Source organism: Cryptomeria japonica, chromosome 1 (assembly GCF_030272615.1).
Source record: "Cryptomeria japonica chromosome 1, Sugi_1.0, whole genome shotgun sequence".
NCBI classification, from domain to species: Eukaryota; Viridiplantae; Streptophyta; class Pinopsida; order Cupressales; family Cupressaceae; genus Cryptomeria; species Cryptomeria japonica.
The window spans coordinates 229,653,794-229,674,389 of NC_081405.1; the positions used below are offsets into that span (position 1 = coordinate 229,653,794).

The 20,596-nt window shown below is 43.1% G+C and overlaps 1 protein-coding gene across 1 annotated transcript in view; it reads left to right on the forward strand.

Moving 5' to 3' along the window:
- Positions 1-20,596, forward strand: part of LOC131035336 (notchless protein homolog) — a 131,778-nt gene that overhangs the window by 46,369 nt on the left and 64,813 nt on the right. The window contains exon 6 of the mRNA XM_057967013.2: positions 2,981-3,180. Within this exon, the coding sequence (XP_057822996.2) occupies positions 2,981-3,180 (200 nt within the window). The remainder of the gene's footprint in view (positions 1-2,980; positions 3,181-20,596) is intronic.

A 20,596-nucleotide genomic window follows, 5' to 3' on the forward strand; every position in this document is an offset into this window, starting at 1 on the left:
TCCTATCTGGCAGAAGGTACTAAATAAAATATTTATCTTGGCATTTAGTGGAAAGGAATCGCTGGAAATTCACTCATGTCAAATGTAAGGTGGTCGATCTATTTGGTATTTGCTGGGCGATTAATTCATTTTACCATGGGAGACGAGCTTTAAAGGAGAACTATTAATTTATGAATTTTAGAGTTGGACGTGAATAGATGAAGCTGCCAGCTGCATTAGTTTTTGGTATTCCAGCAGATAGCAATTAATCTTGTATTTGGAGTTGAATTTGGTGTGAATATCAATATTGGCCAGTAGTCATATTGCCCTTTTCTGCAAGCCATGTATTTGAAAGAAGAATCGAGAATTCCAGTGGGATGCCTTTCATGGATTATGAAGCTTTTCATAGTTGATCAATAAGAGGACCAAGCACAGAATTGTTGACTATTGCTGGGGCGATTGCTTTTCCACCATCTATCAGGCAATTTCTGACTTCATTTATGGACACCATTATTAGTTTCTGAGCAGTGCTAAATAAAGGTCAAAGTCATGAAACCTGGAGCATCTGTGGAGTCAGTTGCAGACCTATGTGCTGAAGATTACTATGCCCTTCAAGCTAATCACAATTCCAGTCACCTGTCATCACATTTTCTGCTCTAACTGAAGCTTGGACATTATTGTCCTTTACTGAAATCGTAAACTCAGAAGAAGTATATGTGTGTTGCTGATTTGGTGCATTCTAACAACCATTCGTACCAGCCTTTGTCAATGACCACTTCCAGTGAGGGTTGAATACTGAAATGATAAAGCTTATTATTCTGTATTGCAGCATTTCCATTGAGCACTGAAAAAGGTCAGATCTGAGATACATTTATATTTCTGTTTCTGTTATTTAAAAGCTCTTCCAAGATTAAAAAAATTATCTTGTACTTAATCCAATTATTTATGCTATCATCTATGCAAAGTTAGTATAAAACTTGGAATGCAAATATAGAACCCCGAACTAAGTAAATTGAGTCCATTAAACACACAAATACTACCAGCACAAGCATCAGAGAAGATCTGCAGATTGACTGTTAAATTTCTTATCTGCTGATGGACATGGTAAAAAGCAAACTTTTTTTATCAAGATTTGGACAGAATAGTACAAAATCTTCCTCTACAATCTCTTTGACAACAAACCAACACTTGCAAATGCGTTGGAAATAATCAATCTTCAACTCTATTCATGCAGTGGAAAGCAAGAAAATAATTCCAGCAATGGAGGAAAATATTTTTGTTTTTCATTCACAATATGAAAATGAGATAGGTTATGCCTTCTAGATGTTTTGTATGGCAATATTAGGGTTGGGGGGGGCAAAATTACCTTTTGCATTAGAAAACAAATTTTAAAAAACCAAATTTTTTTGGGGAATGTGCCAAATTTGGCGAATGCGTGAGTTTGGGGACGAAGTTTGCCCTTGGTTTGCCTGGGCCCTACCCACAGGCTGGGGCCAGAACCCTGTCTGGACCCACAACAAACTGACCCAGGACCCGGCTTCATTTGCCTGTGAACTGGTAACATGGCGAAATTGAATTTAACATCAGAGAAGCCAAATTCCATACTGGCAGAGGCACAGGCTCAAATTGCTGTCAACTCTCTGCATTTCCTTCTGGATCAGCAATGCTAGAGCTAATCCTCTCTCAAATCATTAGTTAATTCTAATTGCATGCTAACACCCAGTCCTTTCATTCTTCAAAATGCATGGTTCGTTGGTTTGAAACAGGAATCTATCAGAGTGTTGGATGATAGATGAGTTATTTATTGTGCGGTGTGTTTTGTGGATGTCAGCTCCTGGGTCAAGATGTTATAGAAGAAGTGAAATAGTGGTGGACTGTGGAATAGTGGGCCTTGCTATGAAACCATATAAATCTACACCCTTCATAAATGAATAGATCTCATTAAAGGTTTTATTTCACCAGGAATAAAAGCTTTAATTGCCATTGTAAACTGACGTATTCTAGAGTTCCATTGACCTACTTTTGGTTGCTTGTGTACACTAAATTGCTTATTCCAAGTCTTAAAAGTTAATATAATACAATTATTCTACTTTGTAATTCTTGCATTGAAGGGTTTTGAGCTGCTTCAACATCTTTTTCTGAAGGGTCTGAGCAGCTGCCAGAGGAATAGAAATAAAAACCCCATCTATCTCACTCGAACAGTAAACAGAAGCAGGCCCTGTTGAGGATTTGACCTCCTCGCCACAAGTACTAGGATACAGAAAACCCAACCAATACTTTATTTCAGAAATTTCAACTGGCAAAATCTCCTGTGTCCCAATAGCGTTCTCTTCCAATGTCAGAACAGTGATTCTTAGCCCAAAAATGATCCAAATTTTAGTAGTTCTACTTTTAATATCTGCCTTGATAAAATTGTAGATGGAGTACCTGGGTCTGGTCTGCTGATGATTAAGAAGCAAGTTAATTTCAACCATGGTAGTTTGGAGTAATTGGGGGAGTTTACTTGTCCCAGATTGTTGAACAACTTCAGAAAGTGTGTAGAGGAAGTCTTGAATTTTTTTTTTTTTTTAGTGGCAACCATGACTGCTTTTTGCATCAAATCTCAGTTTATGCCTGGATGAGGCAAGGTGAGGAGGAAACCTTTCCAGGAGCAGAAATACCAAAACAAGTTGGAACCAGAGGTAAGCTAAGCTGGAAAAGCATCTTACCAGAAAAGTAAAAATTTGCAGAGAGAAGGCTGAGCTGAGGACTGAACAGATGATAATCTACCCATTTAAGCTTTATATGCTACCAATCAAGCTTTATATGCTACATTTCTAATATAGTCTGTGTGCAAAGATAAAGCTATAAATTACTTTGTAAAGTGAAATTTCTGGAGACACCAAAATACTACAAGGGCTTTATAGGGTGAATTGATTTTGGTTTTCACAATTTTCCCTGAAGTAGCATGTGTTTTCCATACTTGATATTGCATTTGACATAAATGAATTTATTGTTTCAGGGCCACAAGAAGTGGATCACTGGGCTTGCTTGGGAACCTATACATCTACAAGCCCCTTGTCGCCGCTTTGCCAGTTCAAGTAAAGATGGAGATGTTCGTGTTTGGGATACATCCTTAAGGAGGTGTGTGATGTCCCTCACTGGTCATACACTTGCTGTGACTTGTGTAAAGTGGGGTGGTGATGGGATGATCTATTCCAGGTATCAATTATTATCTGCTTTTTGTTGTAATCTAATATAGTCTGTTAGCATCTTGGTAATCTAATAAATAAAACAGTGTACATATAAAAAGAAACCAAATATCTTTTTTCAATTTTTTATGATAGAAATGATCTATTTTCATTATAAAATTTGCCTTGGTCCTTATACATTATGGGAATCTTAATTTTACGTGCCTGTTGTTTCCCAAAAGCAGATTGATGCCCAAAATCATGTAAGAGGTAATGGAATCTTCCAACTAAAACAAGTCAAAGCAAAGCCACCTTGGGTTTTTAGTTTTTACTCCAGTTTGTGTCTCCTGCATGTAACTTCATTTTTCTTAGTACTTTTTTGACATGATGTGACTCTTCTTTCATTTAAAAGTTCTTCAAAACCTGAGGAGTAGTCGTACACAAATCATCATTTTAGCTGTCATTTCTGCTTGTACTCTGCATCCGATGGGAGGAAGTTGCAAAATTGCTATAGATAGGGCAGGTCAAGCAACAGGATATAGTTATGGAATCTAGTTTTTTCATTTGACTTTCCATAATTTTTTCTTCCTGAAGTTCCTGGCACATAACCATCTCAACATCCATCTAAGTTCATGTTGAAATTGATCTGAAGTTTTTCTCTTGCCTTCATGAATAGAATTTTCCAAACTCGTTAGTAATTGTCTTCAAAGTGTTCTCCCTACCGAAAAGAAGAGGAACATCTGTCACTTCAATCCAGAAAGGAGGTGAGTTGAGACATGGATTGTCAGATCAAACTTCGGAGCTACCTTAGAACCAAGGTTAACATTCCAAATTTTCAAATGGTCCTTTTTCAGAAATTCAACCATAAAATAGACTTTCGAGATTAGTTGTAATGGGAGCAGTCTAAATTTTACTCAAGTTTTATGGATCTGATTCTCTAAGGCTGGAGCACTTAGTTTAAAACCTTTGTATATCCTATCAGGGAATGGTTAGATAAGGGTTTAAGATCAGAAAGCACCTTATACATGTTACTGAATGAATTTTGGAGGGATTGAAGCATATTTTAACCCAAAATATTCTAATGGCAAATCAGTGTAGGTAGTGAAGGGGAGGTCTGAGCTGTTCTTTGGTCTGCTGGACTTTGTAAATGATGACAGCTTTTCCACAGGGATGAGCAAGAGGAAACTTGTTTGAATTTGCTTGGATGGAGGTTTCCACAGAAAGAAAGGTTAGACTTCAAAAAATGGAGGAAAATTTTCCGTTGAATAAATGATTGCTGATCTTCCCTAAACTAATTGAAGTTTCTGAGCTCTCAGGCTTTTCCTTCAGGAGTGGAGAAACGAAGCTGTGCTGAGTAGCTGTCCAAATGCAAGACCATAAAGGCCAAAATTTCATGTGACACAAATTTCTTCTCGAGAAGGAAATGCCCAATTTAGAATCATGAGATGGCTACTGAGTGACTTTTCCTTCATTAAAGTATAATGTTCAAACCTATGTTCCTTGGAGATGGGACAACAGAGGATGGCAATTTTGGGGGCTATCTTTTGGTTATGACTAGGGGACGGTAGTATATGTATATATACAAGGATACTCATATTTGTACCAATTTAATTATACATGGCATCAAGTTTACATTTAAAATTATTTATCAAATTCAATATTAAATATTAAATCAAAGATTCAAAATGTATTAGACATGGCTGATCAGTGAAGCAAAACAGCAGCAATAAAACATTAAAAGAAAAAACTTATGATTTCAGTTTTCACTATTCAAGCTCAAAGTTTTCGATACATAGAGTAGCATAAAAAATATATACTACTAAGTACAACTATGCCTCATTTGAGCTATAAATATAAAAATGGCTCTCTGAATTCTGGTCACTTTGTATATCAAGTTATTGATTGTCCAATGGAACCTTGAGCAATCCTGACTCCTCGTCAATCTGTCTAACATCATTATAATCAACATCTAATATGTAGTTGGAATTTGTTGATACTTAGGAGCCTACCGATCTTGAAGTCTCAAGGCACTATGGACTACAATTAGTTTCTTTGCTTGTTTATGGTAAGCTTGTTCGGCCTGATTGAGTGAATGAAACTCTAGGTGGATTGTAGAACATAGAACACAGGTTTACTACTAAGGGTGGGGGGGAGGGTGGGGGTGTGCAGAGTAGTGAAGGAAACTTTAACTTCTTATCCAACTTATTAAAAGCTTTTAAACTGAATTCTTAAATGAAAGCAACAAACTGATCAGAAAAGATGCATCACACAATAAAACCAATGCACAAGGAGATACGTGGAAACCCAAGATGGGAAAACCACGGTGAGAAATGCTGCTAGGATCCACCGTCCTAATCCAGCGTCACGGTTAGAAAGATTTACAAACTTTTAGGGTACCAACCCAAGGAATCACTGAATACCTTCTCTTTTGAGCACCAACTCAATCACCTTAGAGCACCAAATCTAGAATCAATATGTTTAATTACCACTATAAGGATCAAATATACAAATATATTTTGACAATCTGAAACATCAATCAAATATACAAATATATTTTGACAATCTGAAACATCAATGTATTTTTGAATAATCTGAAGAAAATCATACTGAAAACTAAGAAACTGATCTGAATATCAAATGCCTTTTAGTATCTGCTAAATAATGCACTGAAGAGAGATATCAATTGTCTCTGTATATTTGCAAAATGATGTTCTGAAAATAGTTACCAAAAACCCCTGTATATCTGCAAAACAAACTCAGAATAAAGATAAAGATCTGAAAGTTGTTGACAAATTCCAATGATCCAGTCTCAACACACTCAGAATAAATATCAGCAATAAGATGTTAATCTGTCACTGTCATGATTTACATTTCACAATTAATCTGAATCTGCAAGTAATGAAACAATTCTGATATATATCTTGCTACAGTCTCACCAAAGAAAACAGGTCTGCAAGAGAATGTGTATAAGTCTTCTACAAACAATATCACTCTTGTTTACGCTGCTGTTATCTTATTTAAATCTTTTCAATACATATTTCTTCTATTCAATGCATCACTGGTATTCTCCAAAAACCATCATCAAAACTGTTGCAATACTTCTTAAAAACAATGCCCAGATTGTCGATAGTTACAGATTAGTTTGAAGACAGTTTGTAACTGTCCAAACAGTTATCCAACTCAGTGAACTAATCACTTAATGTGTCTTTGTTTAAGACAAGAAAATTCCCTCTACTTGCAGCAAACTTCAAAAGAGGTTGAAAACGGTTTACAACCAAACCATCAGTTGGTAGTTACAACTAAATCATACACTTTATTATTGAAGAACATATTTTGCTTGCTAAACAATGTTAAGTTAGCAGCCATCAAAGCAACTAGAAGCCAAACTTAACTGTATCACCATGCATACATCTTGTCGATTCTACTGCAATCACATTTATTAATAATATTTCGACCTTCATGATGATTTCATGACGACACATGGAAACAATCTGAAAACTATGAGATTGTACATGATATTCATATCTGAAAAACCGTGAAGTATATAGAATCCGATTGCAGAATTAAAACCTTCAGACACAAGAAATTGCCGTCTGGAAAACCTGATAATGTGTATAGAATAACCAGTTATATCCGATGACATATGCAAGACGTTCTTCACAACAACCTGAACAAGGATATCATGCGATGACACTCAAGACTTTCTTTTCAGTGACATGAACAAGGATATCAGGCGATGGCACTCATGATATATTGACATGTAAAACAAATAACTTTCATATCGGAAATTAATGCAAACTGCATGAGAAGCAATAGATACTTAAAAAAAATTGCAATTGGTTGACATCAATGACAAATTTGCTAACAATCTCCTCATTTGGCATTGATGTCAACCTTCCAATCTCCAAAAACTTGTTTCATCAATAAACTGAAACCACTGCAAGTCTGAAACAACAACCTGAAATCAATGTCAGATCTGATTAAAATATCTGAAACAATTTGGCTCTCCACAACCCGCTCAAAGAAACCATTGTCAAAACTGAACCAATCATCATCAAATCTAAACATTCCAACTAAAACACCATCAAAGCATCTGCAACAAATCTGTCAAAAATGCAACTCATTCCAATCAGCTGATTAAACAGATCACACCACTCCAATCTCCCCCTTTCACATAGGGTAGGGGACAAACTGAAAAAAACAAACAGCAACGAAAAACACTCCCCTTAAGCAGACGCTAATCTGTGACCAAAATTAGTGTTGCAAAGTCAGAACCCCAAGCTGTGCACGAAGATGCTCAAAAGTTGCAGTAGAAAGAGGTTTTGTAAAAATTTCTGTCTATTGATGTTTTATGTAGAAACATACTCAAGACAAACTTCATTATCTGCAACTCTTTCTTGCAAAAAACGATACTTAATTGATATATGCTTAGTGCGAGAATGAAGAACAAGCTTTTTTGAAATATTAATCGCACTGGAATTATCACAAAATATGGAAACAAGATGATCAAATACCACCTTTAAATTTGTAAGCGTTTGCTTCATCCACAGAACCTGTGTGCAACAAGAAGCAACAAGAACGTAATTAGCCTCTGCAGTAGACAAAGTGACGAAATCCTGTTTCTTGCTCAACCACGCAACCGGTTTGTTCCCCAAAAAGAACGCGCCACCACTAGTGCTCGGTCTATCATCAACATAACCTGCCTAGTCTGCATTTGTATATGTTGTCAAAGTGAAATCATTAGTCCGGGGATACCACAAAAGTCAAAACATAATCCATAGTACCCTTGAGAAACCTGAAAATCCTTTTCATTGCATTAAGATGTGAAATCTTAGGGGTAGACTGAAAACGAGCAACCATACAAACAACTTGCATAATATCAATCCTTGATGCTGTAAGATAAAACAAACTTCCTATCATTGACTTGTATTCTGTTTTGATCTGTGGCTAGTGAATCATCATTCTTACTCAGTTTACAACCAATAATCATAGGTGTACTTACAGGTTTACAGTCCTCCATTTGGAACTTCTTAAGCATCTCCTTGGTATATTTAATTTGTGATAAAAATATTGTTTACCTCACTGGGTAAACAGGAAGAATACAGAAATCGAACAGTAATGCACAATGCAAATACAAAAGAAGTACCAGAATAATCTTTCCATTAATGTCAAAGGATGTTCATATTATATCTGTCGTACATATTACATGTCACACGACTAACATTACATGTCTCAACACCCAAAGGTGGTACAATATATGACTGCCGAAGGGGTGCGACCCAACCGTCGCGACTCCAACTACCTACTCGTCGGCTAACTAACTGTTGATAATTAACATTATTAACTATACACTTTTTCCCGATAACATCATCCCCCCCAAAAAAGAAGTCGTCTCCGACGACTAACAACAAAATGGAGACAATGTAATATAAATATACAACCAAGTGGAAGTCAAGGAGGGGGCTGAGGAAGCGTCCCTGAAGTCGAAGGGTGAGATGCAGGTGTCTGGGCCGCCAGGCGGGCGCGGAGCTCATAGACCTGCTGGGTGCGCGCTGCCACATCCCGCTCTGCGACCAATACCTTCTCCAAGGCAGTCTTCACCATAAGCGCAGCCTCCAGTAGCTCCCTCTCCTTGGTATCGGCGGACTCTGTCATGCGAACCAACTGGGCCTGAACACCATCTAACTCCTGCTGGACTAGACTCCGCGCACTCTGTTCCTCTGAAAGACGGGCGTCCACCGCAACCTTCTCTGCGCGGGCTGTCTCAAGCTGTGCGACCAACTCTGATCTCTCGGCTGCCCACGAGGCTTGTTGCCTAGCCATGTCCTGCTCTAACTCCACTCGAGCAACCTCGCGAACTACGGACTTATGCTGTGTCTGGCGTAAGGTATAGTAGGCCTCCCTATAAACCTACTCAATCTCCCGGACGAGAGTCGTCACCCTACTCTCCACGACGGGCTGAGGCACACGCCAAGCCTCCAACATCGCCTCCGTCTGGGTAACTGCCCACCCTCGTGCCTCAAAACATGAGGTGAAAGCTGCGGGACAGCCCTCTCGCATAAACTGGAGGACCTGCTCTAATTCCTCCACAACCTGCTGTAGAGACCGTGTCTGGGCCGCGGCCACCACTCGCCGACCCCTCGTCACCATATCTGCCAGATAAACCTCAATATCCTCTCCCTCTAGCCCCGATGTAGGTACAGGAAGCCCTCGTGGTAACTCAAAAGTCTCCTCAACCACCCCAACTGCATCCTGCTGGCCCAGAACACCCTCTCCAAGGACCTGTCCCTCTGCCGGTGCCTGCGTCTCCGCCGAGGAATCCTCCAGATCCACCACCTCAGTGGGAGGCTCTCGCCGAGGTGAGAGTACAGCTGCTCCTACGGGTGGCGTCACTGTCATCTGGAATCTCTGGGTCAGCCAACTCCCCATAGCCGCCACTGATGGAACTGCACTCAACACCTCCGACCCTCTCTCCCCCTCGGAGACATGTCCCGTGACGGGCTCCTCCAACAAGGAGGCCGCAACCGTCACCACTGCATCGGATCCCACGACGTCCAGTCGTACCTGAGGCGCCGTCTCAACCATCTCCTCTGCCACGCCTCCCTGCCGTGGACCACACAACTCTGCCGTGCTCTCAGTACATGCCTTTGCGGGAATCGGTCCTGCGGCTGGTATGACGGAAGGTGCTGCGGCCGGCTGCATGGGCCTAAGTGTAACGGGCGTGCGGCTCTGTCCGAATGCCGGAATCGAAGTACTGCCTACGGACGACCCCACAAGTGTGCCAAGTGGGAGTGTGGGTGGTGCAAACAACACTCGCTCTCCGACGGGCTCCATCCTCCCCTCGTCTGTGGCCCGACTACTACTGTCGTCCTCATCCTCTGAATCCTCGGAATCCTCTGCACTGCTAGAAGTTTCTCGCCCACTATCTGGTTCTGCTGCGGTGGTCTCTAATACCCGTTTCCGCTTCGCGGAAGAGTGTCCAATATCCAGATGTCGCCAATGCATGATAGGAGGCTCACCCTCCGCCAAGGGTCCCTGTGGCCGTACCTCCAACTCAGCCTCGGGCACTGCTTCCCGCGTAGCCTCCAAGAACAGTCCAATGGCATAGTGGGGCATGTAAAAGGTGCGCTGCTCCATCATCAAGAAGGCGCACCTCCGCTCGGATAACAAGGTAGCCCAATCATAGACGACTCCGTTCATCACCCCGTTCATCAATACTATCTGTGGTAGAGCGATGTCTGATGCCCTACCCGACCCTGTCAACCTGCTTTTGATGACGTCCATAATGCATCGCCAGTGACCCTCTGCGACAAAGGACCGGCGCATCCCACGACCCTTCGTGGCGTCTACGATGCTCGCCAACTCTGCAGGGGTCAAGTCTCGGGACACTCGCCTAATCCAATGTTCCTTTTCTTCCCGTGTCATCTTCTTCGGCTTCAAGTCCACTTTCTTGCCATGTATGCCTGGGATGCCAAATACTCTGGTGAAATCTGCAGGTTTGAAGGATATGGTGATATCCTTCCCCAAATACTCAAATGTGCTCGTCCGTGAGCGGCTATCAAAGGTATCAACCATATACCGCAATGCTCCCTCGTACTCGCGAATGGCGAACACAGGCATCCGTATAGCCCATTCTACCCCTGCTCGGCGAAGACTTGTTTTCACCAAATTATCATCCGGCGTCTCTTGCCACCATTTCCGACATTCCACCCCATTCAATCCCTCAAAAGTGATATTCTGTGAAGTGGAGGTGTTCTTCCCTCGTGCGGTGGACTGCTGTGGTGTCTTTTTCTTCTGCCTGGCTTCCATTGTGCCACCTGCTATTCGAACACCTGAAGGGAGAATACGTGCATCAGGCTTCCTATGGCTGCTATCCTGCAATTGTTTTTTCCAGTTTCTTTTTCCCGCGGACTCCATTAGCTTCCTCTAACTGATTCTTGATTTTATCTGTAGTAAAAAAAAAACGGCTAACTGCCTCAGGCACGGAAGAGCGAAGATTGTGCGGTGCGTTTTTCTTTCCCGACCGAATCCCCCTTCTTCATCTACCGCACGGTAGCTACCTCAGCCCAAACTTCCTCCTTTACCGCACGGTAGCTTGTCTCCCAATTACACCAAGCTTTCAACTCAGCATCTTGAAGCGCTATTCTCGAATGTGTTTTCTGGGACAGAGGGAAATTCAGGCTTGGTGGAGCGGAGCCGTTTCAGTCACCTTTATTTGTTTCTGATCAGCAGCGGTTCCATCTACCTGGATCAGCACTGCCACCTGCATGCCTGTTTCCGGTTTGTTGGGTGCTATTAATGAATTGCTAATGAATCACTTCCACCTGCCCTCCAATTGCATGGCTGTGCGGTGTTTTATGTGCTTCGTCGGCTGCTTGCGCGGTGAGCTTTCCCTTCGGTAGGTGTGGTTGTGCGGTGTTCCATCCGCTTCGTGTGCTTGCGCTGCATTCTATCCGTTTCGTGCGACTTTATACCACACGGCTGCCTCCGTCTTCGTGCGGTGTTTTTGTTTCCTTCGCGCTTTGTGCGGCTTTTTAACCTCCGACTACCACCGCACGGTGGCTTCCACCTACGGTGGTGTCCACCGTTGGTGGTGCCACCGCACGGTGGCTTCCACCTACGGTGGTCCCACCGTCGGTGGTGCCACCGCACGGTGGCTTCCACCTACGGTGGTCCCACCGTCGGTGGTGCCACCGCACGGTGGTGTCCACCTACGGTGGTGCCACCGCACGGTGGTGTCCACCGTGGGTGGTCCCACCACGTGGCCACCGCACGGTGGTGCCACTACGTGGCCACCGTGCGGTGGTCTTTTTCGCCCTTTTTCTAACTTTTTTTTCATTTTTTTTTTTTTCCAATGTTTTTCAATTTTTTCCTTTATATATTTTTTCAATTTTTTTTTTTTTTTTTTCTTCCCAATATTTTTCAATTTTTTTCCTATACATTTTTCAATTTTTTTTTTTTTTTTGAATTTCTTTTATTTTCATTTATTGGCTGACTGCGACTGTGCGCCTCCTGTCGGGCTGCTCCTGTGCGCTTCCACCCTCTGGTGATACACTTTCAGTTTCGACCCATTGACGCCCTCTGGGACTACCTGTCCGTCGAGGGTCGAGAGTTTGACGGATCCGTTGGCGGCGACCTCTTGGATCCTGTAAGGGCCTAGCCACTTCACTTTGAACTTGCCGGGCTTAATCTCGTTCCTTCCGTTATACTTTAGGACTAATTGGCCCGGTGTGAACCTCGCCCGCCGAATGTGTTGGTCATGCCAGTATTTCCTGCGTTGTTGGGCCACGTCTGTCACCCACTGTGCCATCGTCCGTCTTTCATCCAACTTATTTAAGGCGTATAGTCTCTCTCGAAGGCTTTCCATGTCACCCAGTTTGTTGTCAATGGCGATTCTGAGACTTGGCACCATGAATTCGATCGGTACCACAGCCTCCTGGCCATACATCAATTGGAAAGGTGTCTGCCCGGTGGTTACTTTGTAAGTTGTGCGGTACGCCCAAAGTACTAAAGGCAGACGCTCTTCCCAGTCTTCCTTTTCCATCCCACAGGACTTATAAATTACCGACACGATGATTTTGTTGGTTGCCTCGGCCTGACCGTTTGCCCTGGGATAGTACGGACTCGATAGAGAATGAAAATTTTTGAACTCGGTTGTCAGTAGTCGAACAATATGATTTACAAAGTGCCCTCCTCTATCACTTGTCAGTTGAATCGGTATTCCGTACCGGGTGATAATCTGTTCATAAATGAATTTCGCCGTGCTGACGGCGGAGTTGTCTGCCAACGCCCTGGCTTCGACCCATTTGGTCAAATATTCTGTCGCCACGACAATGTATCTACATCGTCGGGCGCGACTCGGTTTTAATGGACCAACGAAGTCTAACCCCCATCTTTCGAACAATTCTTGAGCATGCGCCGGGTTAAGTGGCATGAAATCTCTTTTTAATGGTCGCCCAGCACGCTGACATGTATCACAACTTGTCACCCATTCTCTGGCGTCATTATGCAGTGTCGGCCACCACAAGCCAGCTAGTAGGACCTTCCTTGCTGTCGTATCCGGTCCCATGTGCCCTCCAGCAGCCCCTTCATGGGCTTCTCTCAATACTCCTGGGATTTCCTCTTCCAAGACACATCGTCGTAGGATCTGATCAGGTCCCATTTTGTAGAGAAGACCATTTATAAGTTGGAATGTTTGGCTTCTTAATACAAGTTTCCGTCTTTCACCTGGTGGCATTTCCTTCGGAAATTTTGATGTTGACAGATATTCACCCACACTGGTGTACCAATGAGGAAGGATGGCAATGCGGAAAAGATGGGTGTCCGGAAAATCCTCGCTAATGCCTTCGGCCGGCTCTCCCGACTTGATCCGTGATAGCTGGTCGGCTATGACGTGGCTCTTGCCAGGTCTGACAATGATGTTGAACGTAAATTCTTGTAACAGCAACAACCATCGACTAATCCGCCCCTGGATGATTGGCTTGTTCACCAAATACATCAACGCCTGGTGATCCACATAAAATGTGAATGGTGTCGCCAGTAAATAATGTCTGAATTTTTGGACGGAGTATACCATGCCGAGGGCTTCTCTCTCCGTCGTGCTGTAGTTCCTCTCCGCGTTTGACAAGAGTCGACTTGCAAAATATACTGGGTGGTCCAACCCGTGGCTGCCGACCTGTGCTAGGGTGGCCCCTATGGCGAAGTTGGATGCGTCGACATGTACATGGAACTCTTTGTCCCAATCTGGGTATGTCAAGATTGGCGCACCCACCAATCGTGATTTTAACTCTTGAAAAGCCTCTTCTTGGGCCGTCCCCCAGACGTACGGCTCCCCCCTTCGTGTCAGCTTATCAAGTGGGTATGATACTTGGGCAAAGTTCTTAATAAACCGCCTATAATACCCGATGTGTCCAAGAAATGACTTGACGCCGGTGACATCGTCGGGCGCCTCCATCTCCACGATGACTCGTATTTTGTCAGGGTCCGTCTTCAGTCCAGCCTTGCAGACGATGTGCCCTAGTAACTTGCCCTGAGGCACCATGAATCTGCATTTCTTGGGATTTAGGGCGAGGCGGGCTCGTCGGCATCTCTCCATGCATTCGCCAAGTGCGGCCAGATGTGCCTCCTCCGTGCTGTAAATGGACCAATCATCCAAGAATGCTTTGAAGTTTCCCACGGACATTTTATCGAAGATATGGAGGATTATCCGTTGAAAGGTAGCTGGCGCGTTGCACAACCCGAATGGCATCCGGTTGTATGCATAGACGCCATCTTCTACGATAAAGGTGGTCTTCAATTTGTCCTCCTCTGCAATGGAAATTTGATTATATCCGGAGAATCCATCCATAAATGAATAAATTTCGTGACCCGCGACTTCCTCGAGGATGGTGTCTGTGAATGGTATGGGAAATGGATCTTTAATTGTGACAGCATTCAAACACCTGAAGTCTACACAGATTCTTATCTGATCGGCCTCCTTTTTCAAAGATATCACAATGGGTGATACCCATTCACTCGTCTGGACCTTGAAGATAATCCCTGCTTCCAGCATGCGGTCGATTTCATTATTTACCCTGGCCGCATAATTTTTGTTCATTCTGTATGGCCTCTTCCGTACGGGCACGGCCCCGGGAACCAAAGGGATCCGATGTACACAGAGTTCTTGTGGTACCCCCTTGAGGTCCTTATATGTCCAAGCGAACACGTCTTTGTATTCTGTAAAAAATTTGAACGCCGCCGTCTTTAAGACGGGATTCCAGTCGTCGCCGACTAGAATATTTTTCTGTTCTGAAGGTTCTCCAAGGTTTGTAACTTGAAGTGCGGATTCTTCATACCTTATGGGCTTACTTCTGTCAAACTTGTGCGCTGGTGCGTCATCCACAGGGACATCCCCTTCCTTGTATTGTCCGTACTCTGGCGGAAACTCGTTCATGTCAGGTCCTTCGATCCCCAACATATTGCACCCATACAATAATTCATAGTCTTCCATTTGCCAATGGAAGAGCCCTCTCAAAGAATCCGTCTCATCCTTAGAACAGGCTTGAATTCCTAAGATGCCTTCATCATTTGGTTCCCTGCCCTCCTTCCCTTCGTCGGTATCGTCTCTGTCGGACTCTGACTCCGACGCCAACTCTTCACTGACCTGTTGAGTTTTGAGGTCAATGGTATACCTTCGGCCAGCCTTTTCCATGGACAAGGTGTTTTTCTTCCAATTGTGATTTGCTTTGGCCGCCACCAACCAGCCTCTGCCGAGGATGGCGTCGTACCCCTTCTTCTTCAATGGGATGACCACAAAATTCAGGACGAATGGCTGTGTTCCGATCGTCACCTGTTGCGCCATGAGTGTGCCCAGCGGCTTGATGCCGTGTTGGTCTGCTCCCAATAAAGTAAAGGTGGACGGCCAGAGAGTAGGTTTACCCAATTTTTTCCATGTTTCCTCTGGCAAGACATTTACTCCCGACCCGCCGACGACAATTGTGTCGGTCAGGATGGTGCCCAATATACCCATTTCCACCACTGCTGGGTGTCTACCATTGTTGATCGTCAGGGTTAATGGGTCTGTTGCTGTCTCGCCAAGGTTGTCCTTGCCATGTATTGGTTGGCCTACTGGGGTTACTATTGCGGATTGCAACAACGTCGCTCGCAAGTGCAGCATACTTTCCAGGAGGTCCTTCATTTTGACAGGTATCTCGACCTGTAACAGTTGGTTTATAATGTTTGTTTCTCCTTCAGAACGAGAAGTACCCGCCAGCTTTTGTGCACCCTTGCTCCTCAACATCTCCTTCTCCAATTCCGCTCGTGCCTCCAGTGCCTTTTGTTTTTCCGTACGGGGGTCTGGATAAGTGGCTGCTTTCGTCTTGGACCTCGTTATGGCGAGTGCATCCTCCATTTCTACATTCAATAGGTTCACGCCAGATTTGGGACAATTGCCATCATCATGGTCCCCGGGACCGCACCACTTGCAAAGTTTTTGTGGTGCGTCCTCCACCGTACAGTCTCTAGCGAAATGCCCCCAGTGATTGCAAGCTCGGCATTGTATCATCGGCCGCCCTTTAGCGTCGTATTGGATTCGGCTTCTATTATTCGTATTGTTATTATTGCCTCTTCCTCGCCTGTTGTTTCGGTAGCCGCCAGACGAGGCGTTGTTGCTCGCAGGCTGGGACGTGCCGGCTGACGCAGATGGTTCTGCAAAGAGAACCTGTTGGCTACGAGTCCTCATATTGTACGGACACTCCTTGGTAAGGTGTCCGGCAATCTGACAAATATCACAAAATGCTTTTTTCGGACAAGACCCCTTGGTGTGTCCGTCGGTACGGCAGTCCGTGCACCATAACTCCCCTTCGTCGCCCTTGCTTGTGCTTCCTTTTGTTGCCTTTATCTCTCTCATCATTCGCTCCATATCTTTTTGGAGAGCCCGTACCTTCCGATTAGAGTCGTCATCACTACTATCACTTTTGTCCGAAGAGGAATCATCGTCCGTCGAGGATTTATTTTTCTTCTTCTTGGACGTCTTCTGTTCACTTTCTAAATCCATTGCCCTGTTATAGGCGTCCGAATATGAAGAAGGGGGTACTATCTTCATTTTTCGTCTAAGGGATTTCTTTAGGCCTTCCACGAACCACCGTTTTTTCAATCCGTCTGCCGGCTGGTTCTCCATCTTTCCTAGCAGTTCTTTGAGCCGCCGGCTGTAGGTTCGGACAGTCTCGTCCTTCCTCTGTTTCGTGCCGTAGATTTCAGCTACGATCTCATTATCGTCTCTTAGGAGACGAAACTCTGCTTGAAATTCCTTCTTTAGGTCTGCCCATGTGCCAATTTTGGCCTTATCCGTGTCCGAAAACCAGTCGATGGCTACGCCCCTCAGTGTTGCGGGAAACTGTGTTACCCAATCGTCCTCATCGGTAACACCATTCGCTCCCCAAATTGTTTCACACGTGCGACAATGGCGGACAGGGTCTTCTTTCCCATCCCCATGGAACTTTGGAAGTTTTTGTTTTTGTGCCATACCTTGCCTTTTTACTACTGGTAGTGGCTGTTGTCCTACTCCTGATGGGTCAGATCCTATAAGGGGTGCTTGACCGCCGTGCCCCGGTGTCCCTCCGACACTCCTGGCAGCCCCGGTGTCTTCTCCCTCTCCTGCCTCCTCCCCACTCCTTGGAGTTTTGCTAGCCTCTGGTGTGTGTGGCAAGTCCCTCAACTCCCTCAACTGAGTTTGGGTACACTCTATCCTGCGGCGGGTTTCCGCAAGTAACTCCTCCCGACTCCGTGGGTGGCCTCTGGCCTCACCGTCCCCTTCGGAGCGTTCCTCCTCTCTTCGCTTATACCTCTGTCGCCTTTCCGCTTGCTGTTCAAGGATCAAGGCACGTTGGGCTACTGCACGTTCATCTATATATTGTTGCTTATTTTTGTCTTTATTCAGTGTATTGGGCATTAATTCCCAGACCGCTTTAATGACATAAAAAGTAGAACACTTTTATTCATTCATAATGTGGTAGACAAGTTTATGCCAACAATATGACATAATTATTACAATAAGTGTTCTTTATTCCGTCCCGTATGGTTCACGGTTCAAATGCGCCTGGCGCCATCTCGTACTGCTTCCCGTTCCTCGTACTGTTGCAAAATTTCTTGGCGTCGCTCCTCCCGGGCAATCTCCTCCAGGCGAGCTTGTTGTGCCAACGATGCTTGTGCTAGCAGTCGAGGGAGATGGTTCATCAACCGATTTACCTCCGGACTCACTTCCAACGTTGTCCACACGGCACTTGGTGGGACTCCTGCCTCCGCCGCCTCTCGTCGTATGTGGGTTTGAATGGCTACTTGGAGTAGAATCGAAAATTCTCTCGTCGCAGTGTCTTCTCCTATATAGAGTTCTGTTTGGGCATCGTCGACCTCGGGATTCACCTCACCAACGGGTAGGCCCATTGTGTCTGTGCGCCATCCGTGTCTTCCCTTCCTGAGTATTCCCGCCTGTCACGCGGGTGACCCGGGTTCGTTCCCCGGCAACGGCGCCAAATGTTTACCTCACTGGGTAAACAGGAAGAATACAGAAATCGAACAGTAATGCACAATGCAAATACAAAAGAAGTACCAGAATAATCTTTCCATTAATGTCAAAGGATGTTCATATTATATTTGTCGTACATATTACATGTCACACGACTAACATTACATGTCTCAACACCCAAAGGTGGTACAATATATGACTGCCGAAGGGGTGCGACCCAACCGTCGCGACTCCAACTACCTACCCGTCGGCTAACTAACTGTTGATAATTAACATTATTAACTATACACTTTTTCCCGATAACAAATATGCCTGCATCCAACTGTGACACTTGCAATCCAAGAAAATAGGATAGTTCTCCAATCATGGACATTTCAAATGTTGTTTGCATTTGAGTAGCAAAATTCTTACAAACATCATCATTCCCACCAAAAATAATATCATTGACGTAAACAACTACCACAAACACTTGATCATCAATAGATTTGAAATACAAGTTACTGCCAACATTACCTCTGTGAAAACCTTGCTGTAGAAGATGTTGATCGAGCCTAGAATACCAAGCACTAGGTGCCTTTTTAAGACAATACAAGGCCTTTTTTAGCTTGCAAACATAATCCTCTTTACCTGCACACACAAAGCTTTCTGGTTGTTCCATATACACTTGCTCTTCCAAAAATCCATTAAGAAAAGATGATTTCACATCCATCTGCCAGACTTTAAAGTTCTTATAAACTCAAAATACCAAAAACATATGAATTGCTGCTAATCTGGCTACAAGACTGAATGTTTCTTCAAAATCAATCCCCTCAATTTGTGCATAACCCTCACATACCAATCTAGCTTTGTTTCTAACAATTTTGCCATTCTCATTCAACCTATTTCTAAGCACCCATTTAGCAGCAATGACATTTTTGTTAGGAGGTCTAGGAACTAACTCCTAGGTGTTATTTTTCTTAACATGAGTTAATTCCTCTTTCATTGCATTAATCCAACTAGCATTTGAACAAGCTTCTTTGTATGTTTTAGGTTCCATTTTAGAAAGTAAAGAGAGATAAGCTTCTTCATTATAAGTTTTAACAACCTTTTTCCAAACATCTTTATGCCCAATAATTTGTTGTTTTGGATGATTTCTTTTAGCAAACTTAGAAGGTTTCCTTTCAACAATGTTTTCAAAAGATATTTCATTGGCAGTCTTTGAATTTGTTTCATCATCATCATTAGAAGTATTTGTTGTAGAATTATTCTCACCATAATTATTTGTAGAAGTATTAGGATTGTTTTCAACACCATTATTAGTTTCAACAATAGATTCTTCAGAGTTATCTTCTTGCACATCTTCATCAATTTTTACATAACACTTTCAACCACTCTTTTCAATCAATTGTTATAACATTTATAGGCTTTACTGTGAGTAGAATAACCAAGAAACAAGCCTTCATCACATCGGGAATCAAAACTATTCAATCCATCTTTTTCTCTTCTAATGAAGCATTTACCCCCAAAGACTTTAAAATATTTAACTGAAGCAAACTTACCATACCATAATTCATATGGAGTGTTCTTACTATTTGGTCTCAACTGGACTCTGTTGAGGATATAGACTGTTGTGTGTCCTCCTTTCACCCAAAACCTGTTAGAAATTTTTGCTTCATTAAGTAGAGTTCGTGCCATTTCCTTAACTGTTCTGTTCCGTCTTTCAACTACACCATTTTGTTGTGGTGTCCTTGCTGCAAAATACTCTCTCTTTATACCATGTTCTTCACAATATGCAACAAATTCTTTAGAAACAAATTCCCCACCTCTGTTAGACCTTAAGACATTTAACCTGAAAACCACTTTCATTTTCAACCATTGCCCTAAAAATCTTAAACCTGTCAAATGCCTCTGATTTTTCCTTTAGAAAAGTCACCCATGTCATTCTAGAGAAATCATCTACAAATAACATAAAAAACCTGTCATTTTTCAATCCCTTATTCTAGTTAGACCACAAAGATCAGTATGAACTAATTCAAGAGGTTGCAAACTTGAGTATTCTTTTGGCTTAAAAATAATTCTAGTTTGCTTTCCCTGTTGACATCTTTGCAAACAATATTTTTAGGCTTTATGATTTTAGGCTAAGTCACAGGATTCGCCGAATATCACCCATGAAATTCGAAATTCGGCGAATTTCAGAAAACTACTAAAAAATCGTTGAAATTCGCTTCGAATTCGTACGGATTAAATGGCATAGCATTTTTAATAAAATATATTCCAGGATAATGTTTTCTGCAGGTTTTTTCCCTGCTTCTTCAGAGTTTGAGAGGATTTTTCCACCATTTTAGGGTTCCGCCTGAGCTTACAATAATCTTTCTTGAAATAATGTGTTTAATTCGCGTTAAATATCATTCAGACTTTCCTAGGGATTCTTCAACGATTCGAATGATTCTACAACAGTCTGTGTCGA